Source organism: Salvelinus alpinus, chromosome 19, assembly GCF_045679555.1.
Source record: "Salvelinus alpinus chromosome 19, SLU_Salpinus.1, whole genome shotgun sequence".
Classification (NCBI taxonomy): domain Eukaryota; kingdom Metazoa; phylum Chordata; class Actinopteri; order Salmoniformes; family Salmonidae; genus Salvelinus; species Salvelinus alpinus.
Window position 1 is genome coordinate 46,911,450 of NC_092104.1, and position 25,118 is coordinate 46,936,567.

The following is a 25,118-nucleotide window of genomic DNA, read 5'->3' on the forward strand; positions in this document are numbered from 1 at the left end:
GTCAGGTGAGCCGCGCACCAGCCCACAGGGACAGGCCAACATGCTCCAACGTGACCAACGTGACCCTGGTTACACAACGGTCACCATGCTGATCTGCCTGACCCTGGTGGCCCACATACAAACACATATGCACACACGCATACACACGCACACATACACACACACACACACACACACACACACACACACACACACACACACACACACACACACACACACACACACACACACACACACACACACACACACACACACACACACACACACACACACACACACACACAGTGACTTAAGATTACACAAAGGTTCCCTCTTAAACCTACACAGGCACCTGAACACACAAACACACATTACCTGGCTGTACACACAGACACACATACCTGGCTGCACACACAGACACACATACCTGGATGCACACACAGACACACATACCTGGCTGCACACACAGACACACAAAGGTAACATGTGAGAGGGACCCTTGACACAGAAGTATAGGATCACTATGTTTTAGGGAGACATAAAATAGAAGAAGAGGGTTATTTCTTAGTGAAGTTTACTGACCACTCAAAAGTATTAAAGAGTACACAGAATAATGAATGCATGCTCCATTGTTGTTGTTGATGTTGCATACAGGCCATATACTTACCATTTCAAGTGGTCAACTAAAAAAGGAATATATCCTATTTAGAGTAGCTTCTATCAAAAGACCGTGCACTCAAAGCATTATCCACATTAATGATGAAAACATAGACACACCAGACCGTATTCATTAGCATAGAATGCATTTAAGGAAGGCATGTACTATATATCATGTTGGTAGCCTTAAGATATGCTCTGCTTACTATTTCAAACCTACTCGTACTTTGCAAATGCAACTGTACCAGATGCATTAGTTTATGTTGGTTAAATGCGTTGGGCATATGCATTGCTATCTATTCATTACTGGAAAATGATACATTTCAAAGTAGTGGAATGTATTTTAAGAACACATTTTATCCAGTAGGCCTAGCTACGGCCCATCTATAATATAGGATTTCCATGTAATGTACTGTATGTAGTACCCCCAAAGCCTCCTTGTGTCCTTATGAAGTACCCTAGTTCCCCTTCCATGCAGTGGCATGTAAATCATGTCCAACTACACGCAGAAAGATAACAAGCCTTCTCTCCGTGTTATTCATTTCACATTTACTCATCTAGCAGACCCTCTTATCCATATCATAGCCTACATATCCAGTCTCTGCATATAAGCCCTTCAGCAACTGTAGTCGGTGTAATAGTCTCTCCTACAGAGACCGTGAAGAGAGCCGTCACATGTTTCAACAAGCGCCCGTGACCAGACCTGCAGGGGCTTTGAAGCTCTCTATTAGCCGAGTGGAGGATGGCTAACGCGTAAACAGCTGTGTCTGAGGAGCACGCTGAAGAGTCGAGCGGGGGAGCGCTGCGGCGCTGGCTTCTGTGATCCCGGGGTGGACATGGGTTCCGCTCGCTCAGACTCGACTCGCAGCGGGAGAAATCGATCTGAAGAGGCCTTAGCCTTAGCCGCGGTGTGCTAAAAGGATTGGCCGCAGCGCACCCGCGAGCACGGGGGGGGGGTGGATCTCTCCTGCCAAGCCTTGTGTGCCGCTGCTAAGTTACGTCACAGGTGGAGGATGTGGGTGGGTGTGAAGGGGGGTGGGGGGGGACAAAGGAGTCTTCCTGTTGGGTAGGAAGTGCAGCGCATGGGGACAGGAGGACAGTAGGACAGGGAGGGCCGGTCGGAGCAGGAGGGTTTAGGCCAAAGACCAGATAGCAATAGACTACCATGTGATGTAGTTGATATTAGTATATGACTATAGATCTGCAACTCCTCAGATATAAACACAAACAGAGCATCTCAGTGTTTTGCGATGGGCTGCTGTGCCTTGAGGTGTAGTGGGAGGAGAGGCAGTGGTAGAGAAGCACAGTGCAGCGTGTGGGCGGCTGGCAGACAGGCCTGCTACATTAGCAATAAAGCTCTATGTAATTATTGTGTCTTTGGTTGATAATTAGCGTTGTTGGGAGAGTGGCACTGAGAGGGTTGCACAGCCTCTCCAGCTACAGTATGTTTAAAAGGGACTCCAGGGCCCTATCTCTCACTCTCTGTTTTTTTCTACTTTCTATTCTTCATTCATCTGGCCGTAACTTTACTCTTTGTTCAGTAGCTGCTATCGAGCTAATCAGGGCCGTGCACAGACCTTTTGGGGTGCATGTGCCTAAACCAAAAAAAGGGCACCACCCCCCCAAAACAAAATTCCCACAATCACGGTCACAGACTCATTGAGCAATTATTACAAGAAGAGGGGAACGCAGCACAATCTGTTCAGTAAAGTATTTTGCAAAACTACTTTGAACTGGAATAAATGCTGGACATATGAACAATGACCAACACAATTCCAGTCAAAATAAAAGATTGTAAGAAATACTGTACAGATGTAAGATATTAATTTGATCACCCTGTTGCAGGAGAACATGTAGTGTATTTTGAGGTTTAAAGAAGCTTCTGAAGTTGGTAATTTCCACTTAGAAATTTCAGACTTGATTTTCCCTTTACGAAAAATGTATTAACCCCTACGAAAATGTCCATGAATTATAATCCATATAAGAATTAACATTTCCTTTTGTAGCAGGATATTTTTCCTGCTGTAGCAAACAGGCTCAAATTACGATCCTACAACTGTAGCCTACCATTACTATAAAAAATGTAAAATGCTGGACCTCGTCTGCCATTTCACCAGCCATTATGATTCAGACAATTAAATGTATAGAAGCCACAATCTATCTGCAATATTAAAGCTCATCTACCCTCTATAAAAAAAATATATATAATAAATTATAATAATACCCAACTTATACCAGTGGGAATTTATCGCCCTCCCTCTGCCTCAACATGTGCCCTTAGCCAATTGTCTGACTTGCTATCTAACTATGCTAAATCTGAACTATTACTTTTGGGTGATCTTAATCTGGATTGGTTGATCCCAGCTTCTGATAGGCTGAAAGATATCTGCATTGAGCTAAATCTAGCTCAGTTGATAACTGAACCAACCCGGCCCAACTTTGAACACCCTGAAAATTCTACAATATTAGATATATTTTGACAAATACTCCTGTAAGTAAACAGCCAATGGAATTTTTGCTCATGAGTTCAGTGACCATTGTCCCAATTGCCTGCATAAGAGATGCAAAGCTACCGAAATCTCACCCTCGCATTATTACAAAAAGAAAGTATAGGAATTTCAATGAGATACAATTCTAGTCTGATCTGTGATTGTGTGAAAGGGGGTTGTGTCAGATATCACTGACTTGGATCAGGCCCTAAATTGTTTAACTTTTTTGCTCAACTCTATTGCAGAGAAGCAAACTAGGGGTAAAGGATAGAGCTAATCCCTGGTTCACGCAAGAACTATCCGATTATCTTCAGAGAGAAATGTAGCTTGGGCTAAGGCTGACAGATTCTACGTCTGACTGGTAGTCCTTCAGGTGCTTGAGAAATAGATGTCTATCCCTGGTTAGAAAAGCAAAATTGCTATACTTCTTGAACTGTGTATCTGAGAATGGTGGGAATCCAGATGACTACTGGAAGAGAGTCAAATCTCTTCAAACAAAACTCCAACCCCTCATTAACCCAGCAGGTTATGACAGCCTCTGGTTCCATAACAGATAAGATGGACATCTGTGGTGCTTTTAATAACCAATTTGCCTCAGCGGGCCACCTATTTGATCAAATTGCTTGTGAAAACTCTGATTCCAGCAGAGGGAGTTTACTCGCCTGAAGTCAGGTTGCGGAGAATGATACGTTCCCCGGTACACATTCCTAACTTTAATTTAAGTCATTTGATGTCTATGATGCACAAGTGCCTTACTGAAGATCGAGGTAAAGGCTGACTCACTTGATCCCTTGATCCCACAAAGGCGGAGATTATTTACAACCTCCCCCCAAAATTGGGGGGAAATTATACCACCACCGAAAAGGGCAATTTTGAGACTGGAAGGGCAAAGGGACATGCTCTACTCAAGTATCTCTATCTGTCCATGTGCCTGATGCTAATCCACGAGGGAGAAGATTGAAATAGACAGAAGAGGGAGAGAGAAGAGGACAGAAAGAGAAGAGGGAGATAGAGAAGGGGGTTGTGAATGGCTAGATGACTCACTTAGGGGAAACTGTCTCAGCTGAGGATGACACTACCACAAATATATGTACAACCAAAGAGACCAAGATACCAATGTTGTTCTCAGCAACATTCTGTGTTTTTAACCATTTTGACACCATCAATTGGAGGGAGAGAAAAACGCTTCCAAACTGTAATATCATGAACAAGCATTGTGGAAAATTGAATCAAGATGGCCACCAAAGTCTAACCAAAGGAAACCAGCTCCTTGCCAATTACTGTGATTGGAGCACAGCAGTCAGGGCAACAAGAGATTAATGATCCAATCCAATGGAACATGGATGTTCAATTGGAACATGATAGGCCCATCTGTTTCTGAGTATTTTCTAGTTGCCTCCATTGAAGGATTTAGGTGGACTCTAGTATTTTTAAACTCTCTTTAGATTCTCATTTAAATAGTCCTACATGACTGCATCAGATGCTAGACAAAAGTTGGGAAGGTCCACATAATTAAAGTGAAAGACATTAATATTTAATTTTTTGAATTAATTAATTTAATCAATGTTAAAAAAAACATGCGTAGTGTACACACAGCTAGGCTATCTGGTTGTGTTGTTGTCCGAACAGCCCTCTGAGTCTCCTCTTGGCAGGTCTATAGTGCAGTTTGCCGCTGGCTCCAGATGAAAAGCTCCAACACACAGATAGATTTCCTATACTCTCCAGCTGCCAGGGCGGTTTCCTGGACATGTGAGCAGCATTAGTGGAGAAATGGGAAGCCGTGTTGGGAAATGACAGGAGAATGGATCTATCCTTTCCTTTTTATACCTCCTCACCAAGACTCTTCTCTGAGTTCTCATTGGAGATTTATGACATGGATATGGGGATTCTTAATTGCCAGTGCACATGAAAGACCTTTCACTTCTAGTGGGTAACAGAGCCAAGCCAAATGTGGCTGGCGCTCAGTGCAATCGAACAGCCCCAGTCCAACGACACACTCTCTGTGCAGCCTGTGCCAAATCCCCATCCCACAACGTGTTTGTTTTTCCTCTGTGAAACAAAGAGCACACGTTTCAGATGGCGCTGGAGGGTATAGATTGAGTACCAGCCTAGAGGGGAGGGTGGGGGTTGGCTTGATAGGGGATGGTAGGAGGTGTGGCCGTGATGATGGTCATAACCTCAGCCTAGTTTAGTGCCCCACGCTCCGAAGCAGTGGCCACGGACTCACATGGGGCGCCACATAGGCACGTGGCACAGCCCCCAGCCAGGAGAGGAGGAGGGCAAGTGGCCAATCCCATTCCACCCCAGATTAACCTAATCTGAGAGTTCACTTCACCCTTTAATCTTAAAGAGCAGCAGCGGGGGCCTGCCTGACCACCCTCCCTCCCTCTCCCCTCTCCTTTATCTCTCTCTCACTCTCTCTCTCCTCACCTAGCGGGAACTTCTGAATGAGAGGGGGAGCAGAGGGATGGTGAGAGGAGGGAGGGAGGCAGGCTGGTAATTATTTCCAAAGGTCATTCTGTTAATGACTACCTGCTTGGCTAATGAGATTCAGTAAAGCTCACTCACGATGTTTCGCCGGCGTATGTTTCGCCCGTGTGCCGAGACGTGTGAGGAGAAGCACAGGTGTGACTGCAGCCCAGCGTCAGTCCGTCGGAGGGAGGGAGGAGAGAAGAGAGCAGGAGAGAATGGAGGCGGGAGGGCATGAGCGTGAGAGAGAAAAAGAGAAATGTACCAACATCCACACACATTTATTATATGCCTCGCACAACATTTCATTTGGCAAAGAAACGTGATTTTTTCCCCCCACATTTATAAATACCAGGGAGACTAATTATCTGCGTTCAGTCTAATTTGCCTCCAAACTTTTCCTTACGACTTAATTAAAGCATTTTTTTCTCCATCGTGTTCTTGCACGTCAACAGACTCCGAGCATGTGATATCCCTTTCAAAGTGCCTGTGTGCTCTTGCCTTATTTCTTGTGAAAATATTTGCGAGCATGTGTGCTATTCTATGTACTTATTTGGATTCTAAACAGCAGAGAGAACATTAGCCTTAAGGAGTTTTCTCTGTGGATTGCTGCTCAATGACTGCTTCTTCTGCCTAACAAAGAGCCCTGCTGTCAACTCCTCCGGTTGCTGTAAACTCCTCCAGTTTAAATGCCCGCACTAATTTACCTCCCCCATTTCTACACATATCAACGTCCAGGAGAAATAAGGAAGTTATGATACGCTGCCTTACAGCTGTCCAGGTTGATGTTGGGCTTGTGTTTGAGGTGCTGTGACAGACAGACAGAACAAGCAGACAGACAGACAGACAGACAGACAGACAGACAGACAGACAGAGAGAGAGAGACAGACAGACAGACAGACAGACAGACAGACAGACAGACAGACAGACAGACAGACAGACAGACAGACAGACAGACAGGCAGGCAGGCAGGCAGGCAGGCAGGCAGGCAGGCAGACAGACAGACAGACAGACAGACAGACAGACAGACAGACAGACAGACAGACAGACAGACAGACAGAGGGTGTGTCAGCAAGAGGCTGTGGATAGATCAGCCACGCTGCTTGTTTTTCAACCTGAGTTGAGGATTAAAGGGCGGAAGCTGCTTAGACTGCCTAAGTCAATGAACCTTCTGACATTGGCAACCTAGCGGCATAGGGATAGGTCAAAACAAAGACCGGGATGCCATTTCATCTTTATCTGCCACATATTACATGCTTGTGAAACATCTTCCCAGGGTTTCACGTCATGAATTCCACCAACTGAGGCATTTCTTTGTACTCTTCCAGTCAGCCCTCCCTAAACCCCCTGTCCCAAGAGCATTTGCGTATGTTTTTTTCTCTCTTTTTTCCCCCCACTCCAGTCTGTGTTTTCCTCGCACTTCCCTGCGATTATAAACAGCTGCGGAGTTCAAGCAGTACCACGTTAAAATGTGTATGTTTCAGATGTCCAAACTGGGAGGCCCCACTCCTCTCCCTTCTCCCTCCCTCTCTATTTTTGTCATTCTTTTTCCCAATAAATGCCTCAAAAACCGGTAGTGGTCTAAAAATAGATTGTGGCGGAGCTAAATATAGTGCTTGGTTGGCGGGGCTGGCTATGAGAGTGGAGAAGAATAGGCATGGAATAGCTGTGTGTGTGTGCGCGCAAAGCGCCAGGTTGTTCATTCAGTCTCCCTCTCTCACAGGGACGACCGTGAACACTTGCCTCCAGAGACCACATGCACATGACCCGGGTGGTCAGAGACCCAGTGGTGCCAATAGACATTTGATCCTCGGGATAAAGGATTTCATTCACAGCTTTTTTTCTTTCTCTCTTAGACTCCCTGTCTTTTTCTTCTCCTCTCAGAGAAATGAAAGGCACAGCTTTCTTGAAGTTCATAATGCTTTATGAGCAGCCTTGTTTCAACCCGTACAGACAGAAAATAACACACACACTCCTATGCATCAGACATTTTAGTCATTTAGCAGACACTCTCATCCAGAGCAAGTAAGTGCCGTGTTCAAGGGCACATTGGCAGGTGTTTCACCTAGTCAGCTCAAAGGATTTGAACTAGCAGCCTTTCAGTTACTGGCCCAACACTATAACCGCTAGGCTACCTGCCGCATTATGTCACACGTAGACAAATCTCTATGATTTGTTCATCAGGTTTCAGGTAGTCAAATGTTCAAGGGGTAGTTAAAGTCATGATGGGAGTAAGGCTTCATGACATTTGTCACAAGGGTTGAGAAGGGAACTAACGGCAGCTTCACCTCCATTGGGGCTTGAAAATGTCAAGTCGTTTTCACACAAGTTAATTGGCAGGTAATCACCCCTAGCAGGAGTTACAAATCTGAGAGATGTCACCCACCCCCACGGCCAAGGCAACCTGCTGGTGGAACCATAATGAGGCCTGCATGCTAAAGATAAGCTGAAACCTCTCCTCGCCATGAGTTCACGGCAGCGCACGGTATTGTACAGAGCCATGATCGCGTGGAGCTCCCTTCAATTGCTCAAGCAAACTGCAAAATTACCTTTAAAAAAAAAAGATTAAACAACGTCTTATGGAATGGCAGGGACTGTGAGGGGACAGACACAAGACAACAATAAAAGTCTAGCTTGCTTTTAGATTCCTCTTTTGGGAGAAGCACAAGACAAAATGGCAGTGTGCGCATGCTGATTACAGTCCTTAGCTCAGCATTTTGTTCCACATCAGACAGACAGACAGACAGCCAGTCCAGAAAAGCAGAACTCCTGACTAGGAACTACAACTAGCGTTTTGATCATCACAAACATTCTGAGGTCCATACAAGCGGAAGTCTGAGGTACTCACAACAACAAAAGGCCTTTTAAAATAGACCTTTTGAAATGTGCCAATATTTTGTCCCTGTGGTATGGAGTAGTAGTGCAGTGGCAGGCCACTTCTGAGGCCACGCTGCCAAGCGCATGCTTTTTCACTACACAGCCCAAAAACACTTCACGCCAGTCATTAAGATGAAATGATGCCTTATTCTTTAAATCTATTTGTGGAAAACTTTGAATATTGAATATCTATTTTTATAGCTGGTGTTTCCTGCCATGCCCCTCCCATGGTGGCTGTGGACAGGGAGGGAGGGAGGGAGGGAGGGAGGCAGGGAGTGAGTGTGGAAACTCAAGGTCACAGCGTAGAGGTCAAACGGCTGGTCATTGTTACTCAGGGCCCCCACCAGGCCTCCGGGCCTCTTTCCTGTTGTGGCACCAAGCGATAAGCGACACAGAGACAAAAGACGATAACTGAAGATTGGTGGGCCACAGAGGGGACGGGGGGGGACGGGGGGACGGGGGGGTCAAGACGACAGGGAGTAGACTCACTCATTACAGCCAGAACCAATCACTCATGACCAGCCCTTATGTAGCTAGGGGGGGGGGGGGGGGGGGTACAGTAAGTCCAGTTATTCTCCTACTGGTCAAATACATGTTCTTGGTGTCCCCTGCATAGTTTTTTTTTTAAACACTGGGGGCTAGGAGGGGAGGACAGTAGAGATTGGGGTATAAGTGTCCTCTTTATCCATCTTCACTGTGCTGGCATTGTGCCTTTATAGTGGCTGGCTCATTATGAGTGATTCAATGTGAATGGTCACACTGTCCTCCTGACTGAAGATGCTGCTTCTGCTAACAGTCTGATACAGTCTGACATTGACATGATTTGGGCCATGATTGCTCCTTCTTTATGGACAGCACAGTCCTCTTGTATAGTGGCTGAGACTTGTCTCTGAAACACTCCTGTTTCTCTTTGGACTCCATGACCACTCCACCAAAAGCACCACATCCATGTCCCCTTCCCAGTTTGAATGGGATGAAAATGAATTCGCAGAGGACACACACATGAAAACACACTCTGTCCATTTCGTATTCTGCTTTTCGTTTAACTCATCCTCCAGTATGGTGATCCCAGACAGCTGTAATTGCACACTTTGGAGAGCGATATTACCAAACGGATTCTAACTGCCAGCCTTTGATTCCTGATTATAGTGTTCCAGAATACCAGGACCAGGGGGCTTCAAAGCAGCCAAATCACTGAGGAGTCATTGATGCATTTATTCATTTTTTAAACGTCGCCTCAACCCCATTGCAGTGGGATTCACAAATTATAACCAAAAAGGATTCTGAATTCGGGGTCCAATAGATTGCCACACATGCACACGCAGATGCACAGACACACACACACACAGACACACACACACACACACACACACACACACACACACACACACACACACACACACACACACACACACACACACACACACACACACACACACACACACACACACACACACACACACACACACACACACCACCTATCTCTAGGCATATCCCCTCTCTCTACATGGTACTGGCATGTTCAGACCACGCCTAATGAAACTGTGGCCTTCCTGTCTTTGGTCTGCCATCTGCTTCCAATAAGCTAAGCCAGGCTGATCTCTCTGATGTTCCCCCACTTGCACAAGTGGCTGAGAGAGAGAGAAATAGAGAGAGGGGGAGCTAGCAGTCCGAGCACTCTATTGCTGTATCCCACCGCTGGCTGCCACCAACAAGGCATCTGTGAATGTGCTTAGAGTGCAGTAACATGACGATGGGGCATGAATCCACAGTGGGCCCTTCTCATGGCCCCTGCTATCTTGTTAGCTGTGATGGGAAGGGACATTGTTTCTCCCCATAGCTCCTAGTCATTCACAATGGGCTGCTCTCACCAATCTGCTCGGGTGAAATTGAGCATGGTACTTTGTAATGGTGAGGGAGCTCTGCTCTCCGCCCTGTGGCCTCACCCCACACACTTTCGCACACATGGATGAGAGGTTGCCACACACTGGTATGGTGTGTGTGTGTGTGTGTGTGTGTGTGTGTGTGTGTGTGTGTGTGTGTGTGTGTGTGTGTGTGTGTGTGTGTGTGTGTGTGTGTGTGTGTGTGTGCGTGTGCGTGCGCGCGCACCATATTGGACCCAGACAATGACACTATCTAGGCTCAGTCAGAAACGTGACCAGTAAGAAGTTGTTTATCTCACATAACAATCCCTCATGATTTTCCCTTTCTTCCACACACCAAACATGATTAACCATAAGTTACCTTGTTATTTGAAACCCTTTAATGTGCTTGTTTGTGCTTGTTCAGCAAGTGCTGAATTTGACCACACAAGTACAAGAAGTATTCAGACAGTCTGCGGTCCTGAGCACTCTGGGGCAGGTTTTTATCAAGGATCTCTGTACTGCTCCGTTCATCTTTCCCTCGATCCTGACTAGTCTCCCAGTCCCTGCAGCTGAAAAATATCCCCACAGCATGATGTTGCCACCACCATGCTTCACCGTAGGGATGGTGACAGGTTTCCTCGAGACCTGACGCTTGGCATTCAGGCCAAAGAGTTCAATCTTGGTTTCATCAGACCCCAAAAAATATTGTTTCTCATGGTCAGAGTCATTTAGGTGCTTTTGGGCAAACTCCAAGCGGGTTGTCATGTGCCTTTTACTGAGTAGTGGCTTCTGTCTGGCCATTCTACCATAAAGGCCTGATTGGTTGAGTGCTGCAGAGATGGTTGTTCCTCTGGAAGGTTCTCCCATCTCCACAGATGAGCTCTGGAGCTCTATCAAAGTGACCATCGTGTTCTTGGTCTATTCCCTGACCAAGGCCCTTCTCCCCCGATTGCTCCGTTTGGCCGTGCGACACAATCCTGTCTCGGAGCTCTACGGACAATTCCTTTGACCTCATGGCTTGGATTTTACTCTGACATGCACTGTCAACTGTGGGACCTTATATAGACAGGTGTGTGGCTTTCCAAATCATGTCTAATCATTTGAATTTACCACGGTGGGCTCCAATCAAGTTGTAGAGACATCGCAAGGATGATCAAATGAAACAGGATGCACCTGAGCTCAATTTCGAGTCTCATAGTAAAGGGTCTAAATACTTATGTGAATAAGGTATTTCTGTATTTATTTGCAAAACATTTGATTTCTAAAAACCTGTTTGCACTTTGTCATTATGGGGTATTGTGTGTAGATTGATGAGGAAAATTATTTATTTAATCCATTTTAGAATCAGGCTAACACTTTCCCGAATGTACTGTATTTACAAGAAAGGTATCTTTCTTTCAGTTTTCACTGATCTTTACTTGATAAGGCCATAGTCATTGTCCATAATTTTGTATGCTCTGCTCTCACCCAAAATCTATGCAGTTAATGTTGTTGGTCTTGAGGACCTTGCGAAACATCAACCGCCCATCTGTCACCATTGGTCATAAACACAATATTGAATGTACGCCTTAGCCGTCATACCCCACTGCCAAGATTACCCAGGGATGAGGCCACTGGAATGATCACCAGTTGAACACTCCTAAAATACGAGCCAAAGCCCCCACCTGGGCAAGGGTTGTCTCCAACAAGCAAACGAGAGAGAGAGAGAGAGAGAAAGAGAGAAAGAGAGAAAGAGAGAGAGAGAGAGAAATGGTCAGGGTGGCAGAGTTCCCAACAGCGAACCCTGGTATAGCATGGGCTCTAGCGTCAGCTGTCCCTCACGCTGCATAAACTAGAAACCAAAATAACCTGTGGTATACCCCTTGAAATACCCACCCAAAATCACCCTGATTACAAAGTAGCACGTTCCAAGAAATATTATTATGCATGACATAAGTGTGCATTGCATTCATGGTTTTGTAATGCACCTTCAAAAAGCCTATATTCTCAGCTTAGGGTGTGAGGTGGGGTGTGGAGTTGAAGGGTACAGATGAAGAGGGTATGGTATGTAGGACACAGTGTGTACACTCCTCCTTCTGCACACAGGCCCCCTGACAGGCCGAGCCAGGAGGGAACATCACGAGGAAGGAGTTTAATTAGGAGCAAGCCTCCAAAAAGGGAGAGAGAGAGAGAGAGAGAGAGAGACACAGAGAGAGAGACAGAGAGAGAGGGACAGAGAGGCTAGTGAATCTTGACACGCTACCTCACCACGAGACGCCTCCGGCATCAAACAGCGTTCTCACAAACTAGGAGCAAGCCTCCAAAAAGGGAGAGACAGGGACAGAGACAAACAGCCAAGCAGCCGAGCAGTCTTTCCTCTCTCGCATTCTTGCTTTCTTTCTCCATCACTCTCTCTCTCTCTTTCAATCCCTCTTTTCCTCCTGTCTTGCTTCCTCTTTTTCTCATCTCTCTCTCTCTCACTTCAAAGTGTGTCCAGGGTAGCCTATTTTCCGCTTTGTTATCATCAATATAGCTTTGGACTGTGGATCACGGAGCTTTTATCTCCAACTGCTATTAAGATGTCAGCATCTTGATCTTCGTACCGAGGTATTTTTTCCCTCACAATTATTATTTTTAGATAGACAGACTGGAAACATTTGATGTAAGTGAAAATATGTGGGAATAAAACAGCGTAAATTTGAGCATTTGACGTGAGTGAGGTGTTTTATCACTATGTTTGCATTATCTACATATCCCCTGAACAGTTCTTTATTTTCCTGCCATTTCTTGACATGGTGTATTTATCTTTCTTTCTATATCGACTATGACTACATTAGCGGGAAAATGTATAATTTTACTTTTATTTATCGTTCTGAAACACTGGCCACTGATTTCCTCGCTTTTGAAATGATGTCAGTGAATCTAAAACAGCAGGCCACGAATGGAGCAGCAGTGGATGACGGAGTAGACTGGGTAAGAGAGGCAGGGAACTAAGCAGAGGTCAATGGGGCACAACGACAGAGGGAAGCAGGGAGTAGAGAGAGAGAGAGAGAGAGAGAGAGAGAGAGAGAGAGAGAGAGAGAGAGAGAGAGAGAGAGAGAGAGAGAGATATCTAGGACTAAATATCAGCAACACAGGTAGCTTTCACATGGCTGTGAATGAGCTGAGAGACAAAGCAAGAAGAGCATTCTATGCCATTAAAAGGAACATCAAAATTGAAATTCCAATTAGAATCTGGATCAAAATTTTTCAATCAGTTATAGAACCAATTGCTCTATATGGCAGTGAAGTATGGGGTCCGCTGTCTAATAATGAATTTACTAAATGGGACAAACATCCAATTGAAGTATTGCATGCAGAGTTTTGCAAGACTGTATTGCAAGTACAAAGAAAAACTCCAAATAACGCATGTAGGGCAGAATTGGGCCAATATCCCCTCCTCATTCGAATAGAAAAAAGAGCCATCAAATTTTACAACCATCTAAAAACAAGTGACCCTAAAACATTCCATCACACAGCTCTACAATGTCAAGAGATGAAACCAGAGAAGAGTCCCCTCAGCCAGCTGGTTCTGAGGCTCAGTTCACCAACCCAAACCAACCCCATAGAGCCTCGGGACAGCCCTCAGAAAATCTGGCCCAACCAAATCATCACAAAACAAAAAGAAAAATATATAACCTATTGGAAAGACACCACAAAAAATCAAAGTAAACTTCAATGCTATTTGGCTCTAAACAGACAGTACATGGTGGCAGACTATCTGACCACTGTGACTGATAGAAAACTGAGGAAAACATTGACTAGGTACAGACTCAGTGAGCACAGTCTGGCTATAGAGACCGGTCGTCACAGACAAACCTGGCTGCCCAGGGAGGACAGGCTGTGCTCACTCTGCTCCAGGGGAGAGGTAGAGACAGAAGTGCATTTCCTACTACACTGTGACAAATACTCAGACCTAAGAGCATATTTCTTTCCCAAAATTATAATTCAATACAAAGAATTTGAAACTATAAAAGATGAAGAAAAATTCAAATATTTATTGGGTGAAAAGCCAAAATGTGCAGTTTTGGCAGCCAAATATGTGTCCTCCTGCCACAGCCTGAGGGACAGCCAGTGAAAAATGCAAAGTAATGTTGATAATATTTCCCATTTAGCTTAGTTTTGTTTTGTCTTTCGTACCAGGTCATGTGTCTTCTCAGTCATGTTGACACTGGTCTACTACTGTTGCTTTAATGTATTGTTGTTCTGATTAATATTGTTGTTGTAGCTGTTATTAATGGTAATCCCATGTCCACTACTACTATTATTATTGCTGTTAATCCCACCATTTATTTATATATAAATATATATATATTTTGTGTATATATATACATATATATTTTATTTAAATTTTTCGATATGTATACTTTGACAATGTAAGTAATAATAACTTGCCATGTCAATAAAGTCAATTGAATTGAATTGAATTGAGAGAGAGAGAGAGAGAGAGAGAGAGAGAGAGAGAGAGAGAGAGAGAGAGAGAGAGAGAGAGAGAGAGAGAGAGAGAGAGAGAGAGAGAGAGAGAGAGAGAGAGAGAGAGAGAGAGAGAGAGAGAGAGAGAGAAAAAAGGCCTTCTATAGCCATGTCATGGCTGCATTGCCTCTGATTGGCTGGATGGCAGCACTTGGCAACAGGTGTGATGTGTCTGACAGGTGGGCATGTCTGGGATGAGTGGCATAGCGACCTTGCATGGCACCCTTAAACTGCTGAGCCCCCGTGGAAAGCTAAGCCAGGGCCACATGCCTCAAAGTCATATAACACTCCCACCCTCCATCCCACTACCTCATCAACACCCCCAGACAGGCCCACTGCCCCATATCAGTCACGCCATATGGGTCTCAAGGTTGTAGTACAGTTTGATACTGTACTACACAACTACACTAAAGACCAGAGCAGAGTATCCAAATATTTAAAAAAGAGAGAGAGAGAGAGAGAGAGAGAGAGACACAGAGAGAGACACAGAGAGAGAGACAGAGAGAGAGGGACAGAGAGGCTAGTGAATCTTGACACGCTACCTCACCACGAGACGCCTCCGGCATCAAACAGCGTTCTCACAAACGAAGCCCTCAGTTCACTAAAACCACACTTTAAAAATAGCTTTATTCTCCTGACATCAGAGATGACTGGAGTGTTATTTGTTTTATAAACAGGCGGCTCACTCTTAGTCACTTCTATCAATTTACAGTAGTGCGCTTCTCTGCTTGCGACGACAAGCAGAGTGTCACACAAATGAGGAGAATAAAATGGTGAGATTAATTTATTTTAGCATCTCTCTCTCTCCCATTATCTCACTCTCTCTATTTGTCTCTAGCATTGAGACACACACACACATATGATCACCATCAAATCTAAGCTGCATTAAAGATAATGTAATTACAGTGGTGGGTGTGATAGGGAGGCCCAGATGAAAGCAGCGTGAAGCGCCGTCGTCTGTGCAGACAGGAGCGGGTCTGTGATACTCTTCCTGTAGACTAATCTCCTTTTATTATAGCCGGCCTCTGTGGAGGAGAGAGAGAGGGGAAGGGAGGGGAAGGGAGGGAGGGAGGGAGGGAGGGAGGGAGGGAGGGAGGGGAGGTGGGTCTTTGATGGAAGCTCTAACTATCAGTTGCTACACCTTTCATTTCACTACTTCACTCACTGTAAATCTAATCTACACAATATGGGACACATCTCTGCACTCAACACTGCAGTGTGTGTATGTACACACACACATCAACAAACACACCAGCACATGCAGATCGCTCAAGAGTAGGGTTGCAAAGGGAGGGTATTTTACTTGAAACTTTAGAAGTTTACCAGTAAACTACCCGCATTTTGGTATCTTTCAAGGATTTCATGTAATCTATTACAAGACATCTAGTGGCCCGTTTGGGTACTTCAGATTATCACAGGTGTCTGTAATTATCTCTGTCCCTCTGTGTGGCATCATCACATGTAAAATATATGAAATAGTTGAATAAGATGGTTTTAAAATTAAATATAGAATGACAAAGCTGTTAAACATTATCCGAAATATAAACCATCAACTTAGTGAATACCATTGGTGTTTCAGCATGACATTTCCTTTATAGATTTTTTTTTACATACTGTATTTATTTTACTCTATCAATATGTATTTGTTGTCAATATTTTGGCATCAAACTGGTGGCAGTTGTGAAGAAAGTCAATAGTTGGAAGAGTTGCAGAGTTAATTGAAAATAATGCCATTGCTGATTACATGCTTTGTTCATTAATTAGGCTATTTTCTTGAACCATATGGTCTATCTACTAGAAACTCATGGACAATATGGACAGAGATATAATAAATTAATGCTATACTGTATATGAATACATTATGTGTGTTTTTCTCCCAGAGGACACTTGTTTAAAAAAAAAAAGTTTTAACCCTATCCCAAACTTTAACCCTTACCTTAACCAATTGGAATGAGTGCCTAAATGTAATGTTTTAACCCTATCCAAAACCTGGATCAGAACGTTGCGTGTTCCATCGCAGTGGTGGACACTATTTTATAGCTTTTTAGTTTTAACCCTATCCTAAACCTTAACTCTTACCTTATCCATTCAGAATGAGTGCCTAAACTTGATGTTTTAACCCTATCCAAAACCTTAACCCTTAACTTTCAAAATGTGATGATTGGAGCAACTTTGACATTTGTTGTTTGGAGAAACGTGGATAAACGTCGTCTAAATCTGCAGTGAGACTGTGAGAGCTTGTTGCTTACATACCTACACACACAAGTTAAAACACGTGCTGTAGATACACAAGAACAACACTTGCAGAGAAACGATGTTAGATATAATTGTATCACTACCACTTTAGTGAGATACTGTATATCTTGGTCTAACGAGGGATAGAAAGACAGCTCTTCTCTTCCCTTTCCTCCTTCGGTGGCAATGAGAGAAAGGAGGGGGGGGGGGGGGGGGGGGCGTGCTGTGGCCACAGAAACAGGATCAGGTGGCCATCAGGTGGCCAAGAGAGAGATTGCTGCCTGCATACACAGTCTGTCAAACACACACTCTTACACTACCACACACCTGCCACACACAAACCCAACGCACACATACATCTGTAGCCATAACGGTCCCGTCCCGGCCTCCTCAGCTGCCAATGTCAGAAATATGTTTTATTTCCATGTTCATCACTGACCGTGTCTCTGTGTTATTACAATGTTGATTGTCCCCATGGCGCCTCATTTGAGAGAGGAGTATGGATTTTATGTATTGTTAGTGAATGTTATTAAATCATTTATGTTCTTCTGAGTGTTTAGCTACATGTTAACTTGTTGACAAGGACACCGCTCTGTCCCCACCCCATTCCATCCCATCTCACATTGATGGACATGGGAATAGATCCTGTCAAAGCACTTTATGCCATACCAAGGACCACATCCCATTTAGCCCGTTAGTACCCACTTTAACCTCTATGACACACACACACACTTTTTTTATACATCTCATTCATTCCTTTGGTCAGTTGAGTCCATTCTCAGGATCCATTCTAACAAGGGACTAATCCACATGTCCTCTCCCCTGCACTACTCTGGGTCCTGTTCCCCTGCCCTTCAACTGTGTTGTGCGACTGCTCTGTTTGCAGACGTTGAGAAAGAAGGGTCTAAACGGCTGTGACAGCCCTGACCCCGACGCAGACGACTCGGTCGGCCACAGCCCCGAGTCTGAGGACAAGTACAGGAAAATAAATGAAGACATTGATCTGATGATCAGCAGACAGAGACTGTGTGTAAGTACCGCCCGACACTCCCTGAGCTTTCTTCTCACCCCCCTCTCTCTCTTTCTTTTCTTTCTTTCTCCCTTTTTCCATCCGTGCGTCTGCTGTCCATCTGATGGGGTTTTTGGTGGGACCCGGCAGGCATTAAGCAAGAAGGAGAACAAAGGTGGCGAGAGCCCGGAGCTCGAGTCTGCTCTCACCCTCACCCCGCGCACTGAGGAGAAATATAAACAGATAAACGAGGAGTTTGATCATATGATCAAAACTTATAAGATACCTGTAAGTACTGGACTTACACAGCATGCAGTCTCAGCTGGCTAAATGATGGACACTGAGTAACAAGCATCCAAATTAACCCCCTATTAGCCCAGCATTGTGTGACACAGCACTGCACGTCCGGAGAAGAAAAAAAACACAAGATAAGACTTCCTCATACTTTGAAGCCCCTACACATACGTGTATCCATAGCAGCTAACTCACCTAAGCGTCATTACCTTAGTGGTTTAGTTCAAGTATAGTGCGCGCTTCGCCTCTCACACTCTTAAACCTCTGGCTCCATTTGTGACATCACACCTTTAACCCTTTACCCATGATCCCTTGCCTGGCTCTCAAGGGCGGTGTGGTTTGCATGCAGTTCCTCTTCTCCTGCGCCCACGCTATACACTGCTCAGTCACCCGAAACAACAGAGGGACAGATGCTAAAGCTCGAAAACAACAGGCACATAGGCACATGCACACGTGCGCACGCACACACACAAACACATATGCAAATTCACACCCTACTGTAGCCCTCATTACATAAATTTGAATAAAACATGAAATGAAGGCCCTCCCTCACTGTAAAAAACCCCACCCACAAGTCTAGTTGATTCAACTCATTATTATTAAGTAACAGGATCCTGACTTTTTTTGTTTACTCAACTTTTGGTCAAAGTGTTCCCAGAACAACAACAAAAATTGTTGGCCCAAACCTGGCTCCAACTTGAGAAAACTTTGGCAGAAATTCTGTCAACTTAAAGTGACGTGTTGGCTCAAATTGTCTCATACATTCCTTCAACTACAAATTATTATTTGGGCATCTTACCTCAAAACATGGCTGTGAAACTAGTTACACAAACAGTGCTTTTAACATACACTATTTGACACACGTGGACATACATAATTGCATTGTGCATGTTCGTTTGTACAGTAATTATTGTTCACGTCGCACCTGGGATTTGAACACACAACTACTTCTTCGTGGCATTTCGATCTTCCTGCCACGCCACCATGTTTGTGTCAATTATCAGTTAATTATCAGTTATTCTCTCATCATTGCTTTGTTTGACTTATTTAAGCAATTTTGGTTTTTTCTAGATAGTTGTCAAATTTTTGTATGGCATATTATTCTGTTTTAATGTTACTCCTTAAACAGTATGATAAATAACATAGTTTTCCTTGAGTGTACTTTTAACAGAGCTGAGATTTACTTTGAAGAGCAAAGTGTAGGAATACAGGTGTAATCCGTTATTGACACAGACATGGAGGCGTAGCAGGAATATAGGAATGCTGTGAACCAAGAGGTTGTGAGTTCTTGGAATGGTTAGCATTATAGCCATGGAGAAAGAGATGATTCCACAGTAGATCATCGAAAGGGAACAGTAACCTCTGGCAGAGTACAGTAGAGGGGGTGGAGGGGGTGTTGTGGTTAGAGGCCGGGGTCGGAGTGAGGTTGGGTTAGGGTTTGGGTGGGGTGGGGGGGGCAGTGGCAGTAAGGGTGTCTGCACACAACAAGTGGCAGTTCAGCGTGTGGTCATGACGTCTGCCTAGCACAGGGCCTCTGGGTCGCAGGGGAGGATGAGTGAAAACAGGAAGGATGGCACCACTGAAATGACAGCTTGCAGAGGGGGCCCACTGTACGCACACCCACCCACACACACACACACACACACAAACACTGGCCCCCAAGCTTATTCATCCAGAAAGCAAAAGTGGTTGAGGAATGGAAAAAACGTATTTAAACGTGAAATAGAATCGGAGGTGCTCCCTTTTGAGCAATTTAAGAAATCAACCAGACACCCAAGACTGCTGGCTAACCCGCGTCTGCAAAGGGCTTCAGCAAAAGCCCCCAAAACGGGTGAGAGAGAGGGAGAGACAGCAATGAAGACGAGGTGAAAGTCAAGGGTTTTGGAGCCCAAAAAGTATACTTGTGTGGCTTAAAGGGAAAAGTTAGAGGGGAGAGAAAATGTAAAAAGAAGACGAGGTAGAGCTCATATCCGATTTCCTCTGGCTGATGTTCTCACTGATGAGCCCTTTCATCGCTCTGGGACACATGGCTACAATTAGGGCTATATTTTCTACTTCTTTAAGCTAACATCCAGGAGCGACCACTTCCAGGGCACTCCCAAGGTTAAGCCCTATGGTGGAGTGACACGATAAACATGACAAATCTGTCGCTAGGGGCCTAGGGGCCTAGGGGCCTAGGGGCCTAGCTACCAACCAACCAACCTCATCCACATGCTGCTAGTCTTACCTGCCACTTAAAAAACACTTGATCTCGACATGACAGAGACATACCTCTATTTTAGTAAAAACCTTAGAATGGTGTTTATATAATATACTGTACATTCACCAAAATCATACAGTATATAGATTCCCAACATCTTGCTCCACAAAATTGAGCTCATTCAGAACGAGTACATTTGTAGTAGACGATATCAGCTTCCATATCTGCTTCAAAAGGATCTGTGCATTGGAATGAGAAACAATGACCACACAGTGAAAAGTTGTTGTGTTTTCTGAGATTTACTGTTCTTTTCCCTGGAAGTCGGCTATGTTAGGATGTCACAATGTTAATCAAAGGGTGAAACAGGCACAGAGAGTCAACGATGGGGACATAGAGAGACAAGTATATTGACATTGTAGATGGTGGTTGACCCTTTAAAGATGCCACTGTGGGAAGAGACCGTCCACATTCAACAAACAATTTTTTTTCTCAGTCCTGGGTGACAAGTAAAAGTCCCTTTCAGTCGCGATATTATCTGGTCGTTGACCTTTTTTGTATGACTGTGCTTTCTTTCTCGTTTATCGCTTTCTTTCTCTCGCTCACTGTTTCATTCTAGCTGTGATATTTCTTTAGCATTGGATTATTTTGTTTCTCTCTTCCACTGTAATGTTTAACAGTTATCTCTATGCCTGTGTATTCAATTGTTGTGTTCTTTTGTTTTGTCTCTCTATTGTGTTTAATCATGTGTTTCTTTTGTCTCTCTCTCAGCAGGGTGTGCCCCCCTCCAACTACGAGATGCCGGTGTCCATCCCCGTTAGCAACCAGAACAGTCTCATCTACAGCCACCCAGGAGGTTCCCTAGGCAACCACAACCTGCTGCCCCTGGCACAGCACATGCAGAGGACCAGCATGTCCCCCGGTGTCACACACAGACCTGCCAGTGCAGGTAACACACAAACAAACACAAACTCTTTCAAGAGAAGCCCTCCATAACCATTCAGGGTAACGCACACAGGAAATAAGGTCCGCTCTACTGACTGATATTTCATTTAAGGGAAGGTGACTCAATATTACATTCAAACCAAGTCAGCAGTCCCCTTCATTTACTGTGAGGCGCTGTCCTGGGGATGTCAGGCCCAATGTTTAGGTTTTAAGTTGCCGGTGACATAAGCACATGAGGCCTGTCGGTTTGTTATTGTTGTCTGAAGGCTCTATTTTGTCCCTCTGGGCAGTAGCCTGCTGCCCACACCCTCACCCTGTCATTAGGCCTGGATGCACCGCGCGCCGGCACAAAGTAAATATGAGTTTTGGCGCTGCCGCCACCACACTAACTGCACACGCTCACGCTCCTCCTACTCCTCCACCTCGCACGACTTAAAAATACAAAATGCGTCATTTTTTTGGGACGCTATCGTCCAGTATCCACTCGCAGCGTCCGTTTGACTAGAACTTATGGTTTGTTGGAAAGCAGTGGAATTTGGGTTTACACACACACACACACACACACACACACACACACACACACACACACACACACACACACACACACACACACACACACACACACACACACACACACACACACACACACACACACACACACACACACACACACATCAGCCCTGGCACAAAAGAAGAAGGGCTGATGGTTAAAGTAACTTAGACAGAGTGTCACTGAAAGGCGAGAGAGGAGGAGGGAGCTGATAGGATGTGGGTGTGAAGGAGGGAGGTCTCTCCTCTAATGTCTTCCTCTTTTCCTCTCATCCCTCTTTCATCTTTCAGGTGGCCTCATGGGTGCTGACCTCACCACTGGTGCGGTTACCAGTGCTGGTAAGGATGGCATCGTCCTTCTCACACACACAGATAAACACACACACACAGATAAACACACATACACAGGGCACCCACTCTCCCACCCAGGCCATTAAACTCATGACTAATACGAAACCTAAACTAAAATTGAGTTCCTGTCCTTGACGTGTTGATTTTAATGGTCTTGGAGTTCCTCGGGGAATGTTTGTCCAGTTCTGTGTCCGTGGTACATCCTGGTCTCGGCTCAGCAATTCTCTAACAAGTGGAAAAAGGGAAAGAAAATAATATTAGAGTGGGTAGGAAGACATTCAATCGCAAAAGGGAAGGTGCTGTGTATGTGAGTTTGAGGGATCTTAGGGATCAGAGGTGTTATGCCTTTGCTTTTATTTATCCTTCTGTCTTTTGCTCTCGCTTTCTGTGTGTCAAATCAAATCAAATCAAATTGTATTCGTCACATGCGCCGAATACAACAGGTGTAGACCTTACAGTGAAATACTGACTTACGAGCCCCTAACCGACAGTGCAGTTTCAAAAAATACGGATAAGAATAAGAGATAAAAGTAACAAGTAATTAAAGAGGAGCAGTAAAAAATAACAATATATACAGGGGGGTGCCGGTTAGTTGAGGTAGTAAGTACAGTACATGTAGGTAGAGTTAATTAAAGTGGCTATGCATAGATGACAACAGAGAGTGGCAGTGTTGTAGAGAGGGGGTGGCAATGTGAATAGTCTGGGTAGCCATTTGACTAGGTTTTCAGGAGTCTTATGGCTTGGGGGTAGAAGCTGTTTAGAAGCATCTTGGACCTAGACTTGGTGCTCCGGTACCGCCTGCCGTTTGGTAGCAGAGAGAACAATCTATGACTAGGGTGGCTGGAGTCTTTCACAATTTTCAGGGCCTTCCTCTGACACCGCCTGGTACAGAAGTCCTGGATGGCAGAAAGCTTGGCCCCAGTGATGTACTGGGGCGTTCGCACTACCCTCTGTAGTGCATTGCGGTCGGAGGCTGAGCAGTTGCCATACCAGGCAGTGATGCAACCGGTCAGGATGCTCTCGATGGTGCAGCTGTAGAAACTTTTGAGGATCTGAGAACCCATGCCAAATCTTTTCAGTCTCCTGAGGGGGAATAGGTTTTGTCGTGCCCGCTTCACGACTGTCATGGTGTGCTTGGACCATGTTAGTTTGTTGGTGATGTGGACACCAAGGAACTTGAAGCTCTCAACCTGCTCCACAGCAGCCCCGTCAATGAGAATTTGGGCGTGCTCGGTCCTCCTTTTCCTGTAGTCCACAATCTTCTCCTTTGTCTTGATCACGTTGAGGGAGCGGTTGTTGTCCTGGCACCACACGGCCAGGTCTCTGACCTCCTCCCTATAGGCTGTCTCGTTGTTGTCGGTGATCAGGCCTAGCACTGTTGTGTCATCGGCAAATTTAATGATGGTGTTGGAGTCGTGCCTGGCCGTGCAGTCATGAGTGAACAGGGAGTACAGGAGGGGGCTGAGCACGCACCCCTGAGGGGTCCCTGTGTTGAGGATCAGAGTGGCGGATGTGTTGTTACCTACCCTTACCACCTGGGGGCGGCCCGTCAGGAAGTCCAGGATCCAGTTGCAGAGAGAGGTGTTTAGTCCCAGGGTCCTTAGCTTATTGATGAGCTTTGAGGGCACTATAATGTGTCATGTGTGTGTTTGTGTGTGTGTGTGTGTGTGTGTGTGTGTGTGTGTGTGTGTGTGTGTGTGTGTGTGTGTGTGTGTGTGTGTGTGTGTGTGTGTGTGTGTGTGTGTGTGTGTGTGTGTGTGTGTGTGTGGATGTGTGCGCGCTATGTCTTAATGAGCCGAGCATCATCACACTGCATTATACGACCCTTTAACCACTGTTTATTTCCTCTATCTTGACAACACACATACGTCTAATTTTGTTTGGATATTTTAACTCATTAATAGGCTATCTACTATCATATGTCTTGAGCAAAATACATTTAACATGAGCGTGGCTCGCCATGCCATAATGTTCCTGTGGAAAGTAAATCAGGCCATGTGTTTGTGTGTGTCTGCATTTATTTGCATGAGTTTGAATGGATGTACATGTGTGTTTGTGGGGTTATATGTGGTCACAATTTGCTGTACAGATGATATTCAACGGTTTGTCTTATAGTCAGCCAATAGGCAATTGGTGAAGCCCTCGCAGATAGGGCACAGACAGCAGAAGGAGAGGGGGGAGTATTAGACTGGGTCTGGGGGGTTAGTTTCTCAGTAAGGGGTAGGGGGGGGGGGTCAAGGGAGCACAGCTGGGCAGCCCTGTCTGGTCCCCAGGGCTCCCTGGTAGGGGTCAGAGCCCGGTCCCTCTGTCTGGCCCCTCACACACTCACACACACACAACAGAGTCGTTTGTTGTAGTGTGTGTTCCGTCGGCAGCGTGCTCCAGAGCGTGCTTCAAATGTAGCCTTTGTGTCGCCGCGGCAATGAATAGAGGCACTCTGTGAGGACCCAGTGCGCTCAGCCGCGGTGAAAACACGCCATGGAGAGAGATTCATGTGGAACTAAAAAATATTCCATTAAAGTCCCTCTTAAATCTTACAGGGGGAAAAACCACATGATGAATATTCAGCCATTCATGTGTGCAGGAGGAGAAACAGGGAGAGACACAGATGGAAGCGTTCTGTGAAGCCGGTCATAGGTTTTAATGATGTTCTGGGTTGTGTGTGACTCAGTGTGAGGTTATTTGTTCGCTTTTGCTTTGAAAAGCAGATT

General features: G+C 45.2%; 1 protein-coding gene across 13 annotated transcripts in view; it reads left to right on the forward strand.

Annotated features, from left to right (window-relative positions):
• The window catches only part of LOC139545742 (myocyte-specific enhancer factor 2C-like), a 94,536-nt gene that overhangs the window by 55,465 nt on the left and 13,953 nt on the right, over positions 1 to 25,118 (forward strand). For 4 of the 13 annotated variants that reach the window (XM_071353837.1, XM_071353836.1, XM_071353845.1 and 1 more), the window contains exons 4-6: positions 17,949 to 18,092; positions 21,334 to 21,511; positions 22,348 to 22,395. In XM_071353837.1, the coding sequence (XP_071209938.1) occupies positions 17,949 to 18,092; positions 21,334 to 21,511; positions 22,348 to 22,395 (370 nt within the window). Of the gene's footprint in view, positions 1 to 17,948; positions 18,093 to 18,221; positions 18,360 to 21,333; positions 21,512 to 22,347; positions 22,396 to 25,118 lie in introns of all 13 variants that reach the window. The other 9 variants (XM_071353839.1, XM_071353849.1, XM_071353840.1 and 6 more) reach the window with 6 other exon arrangements.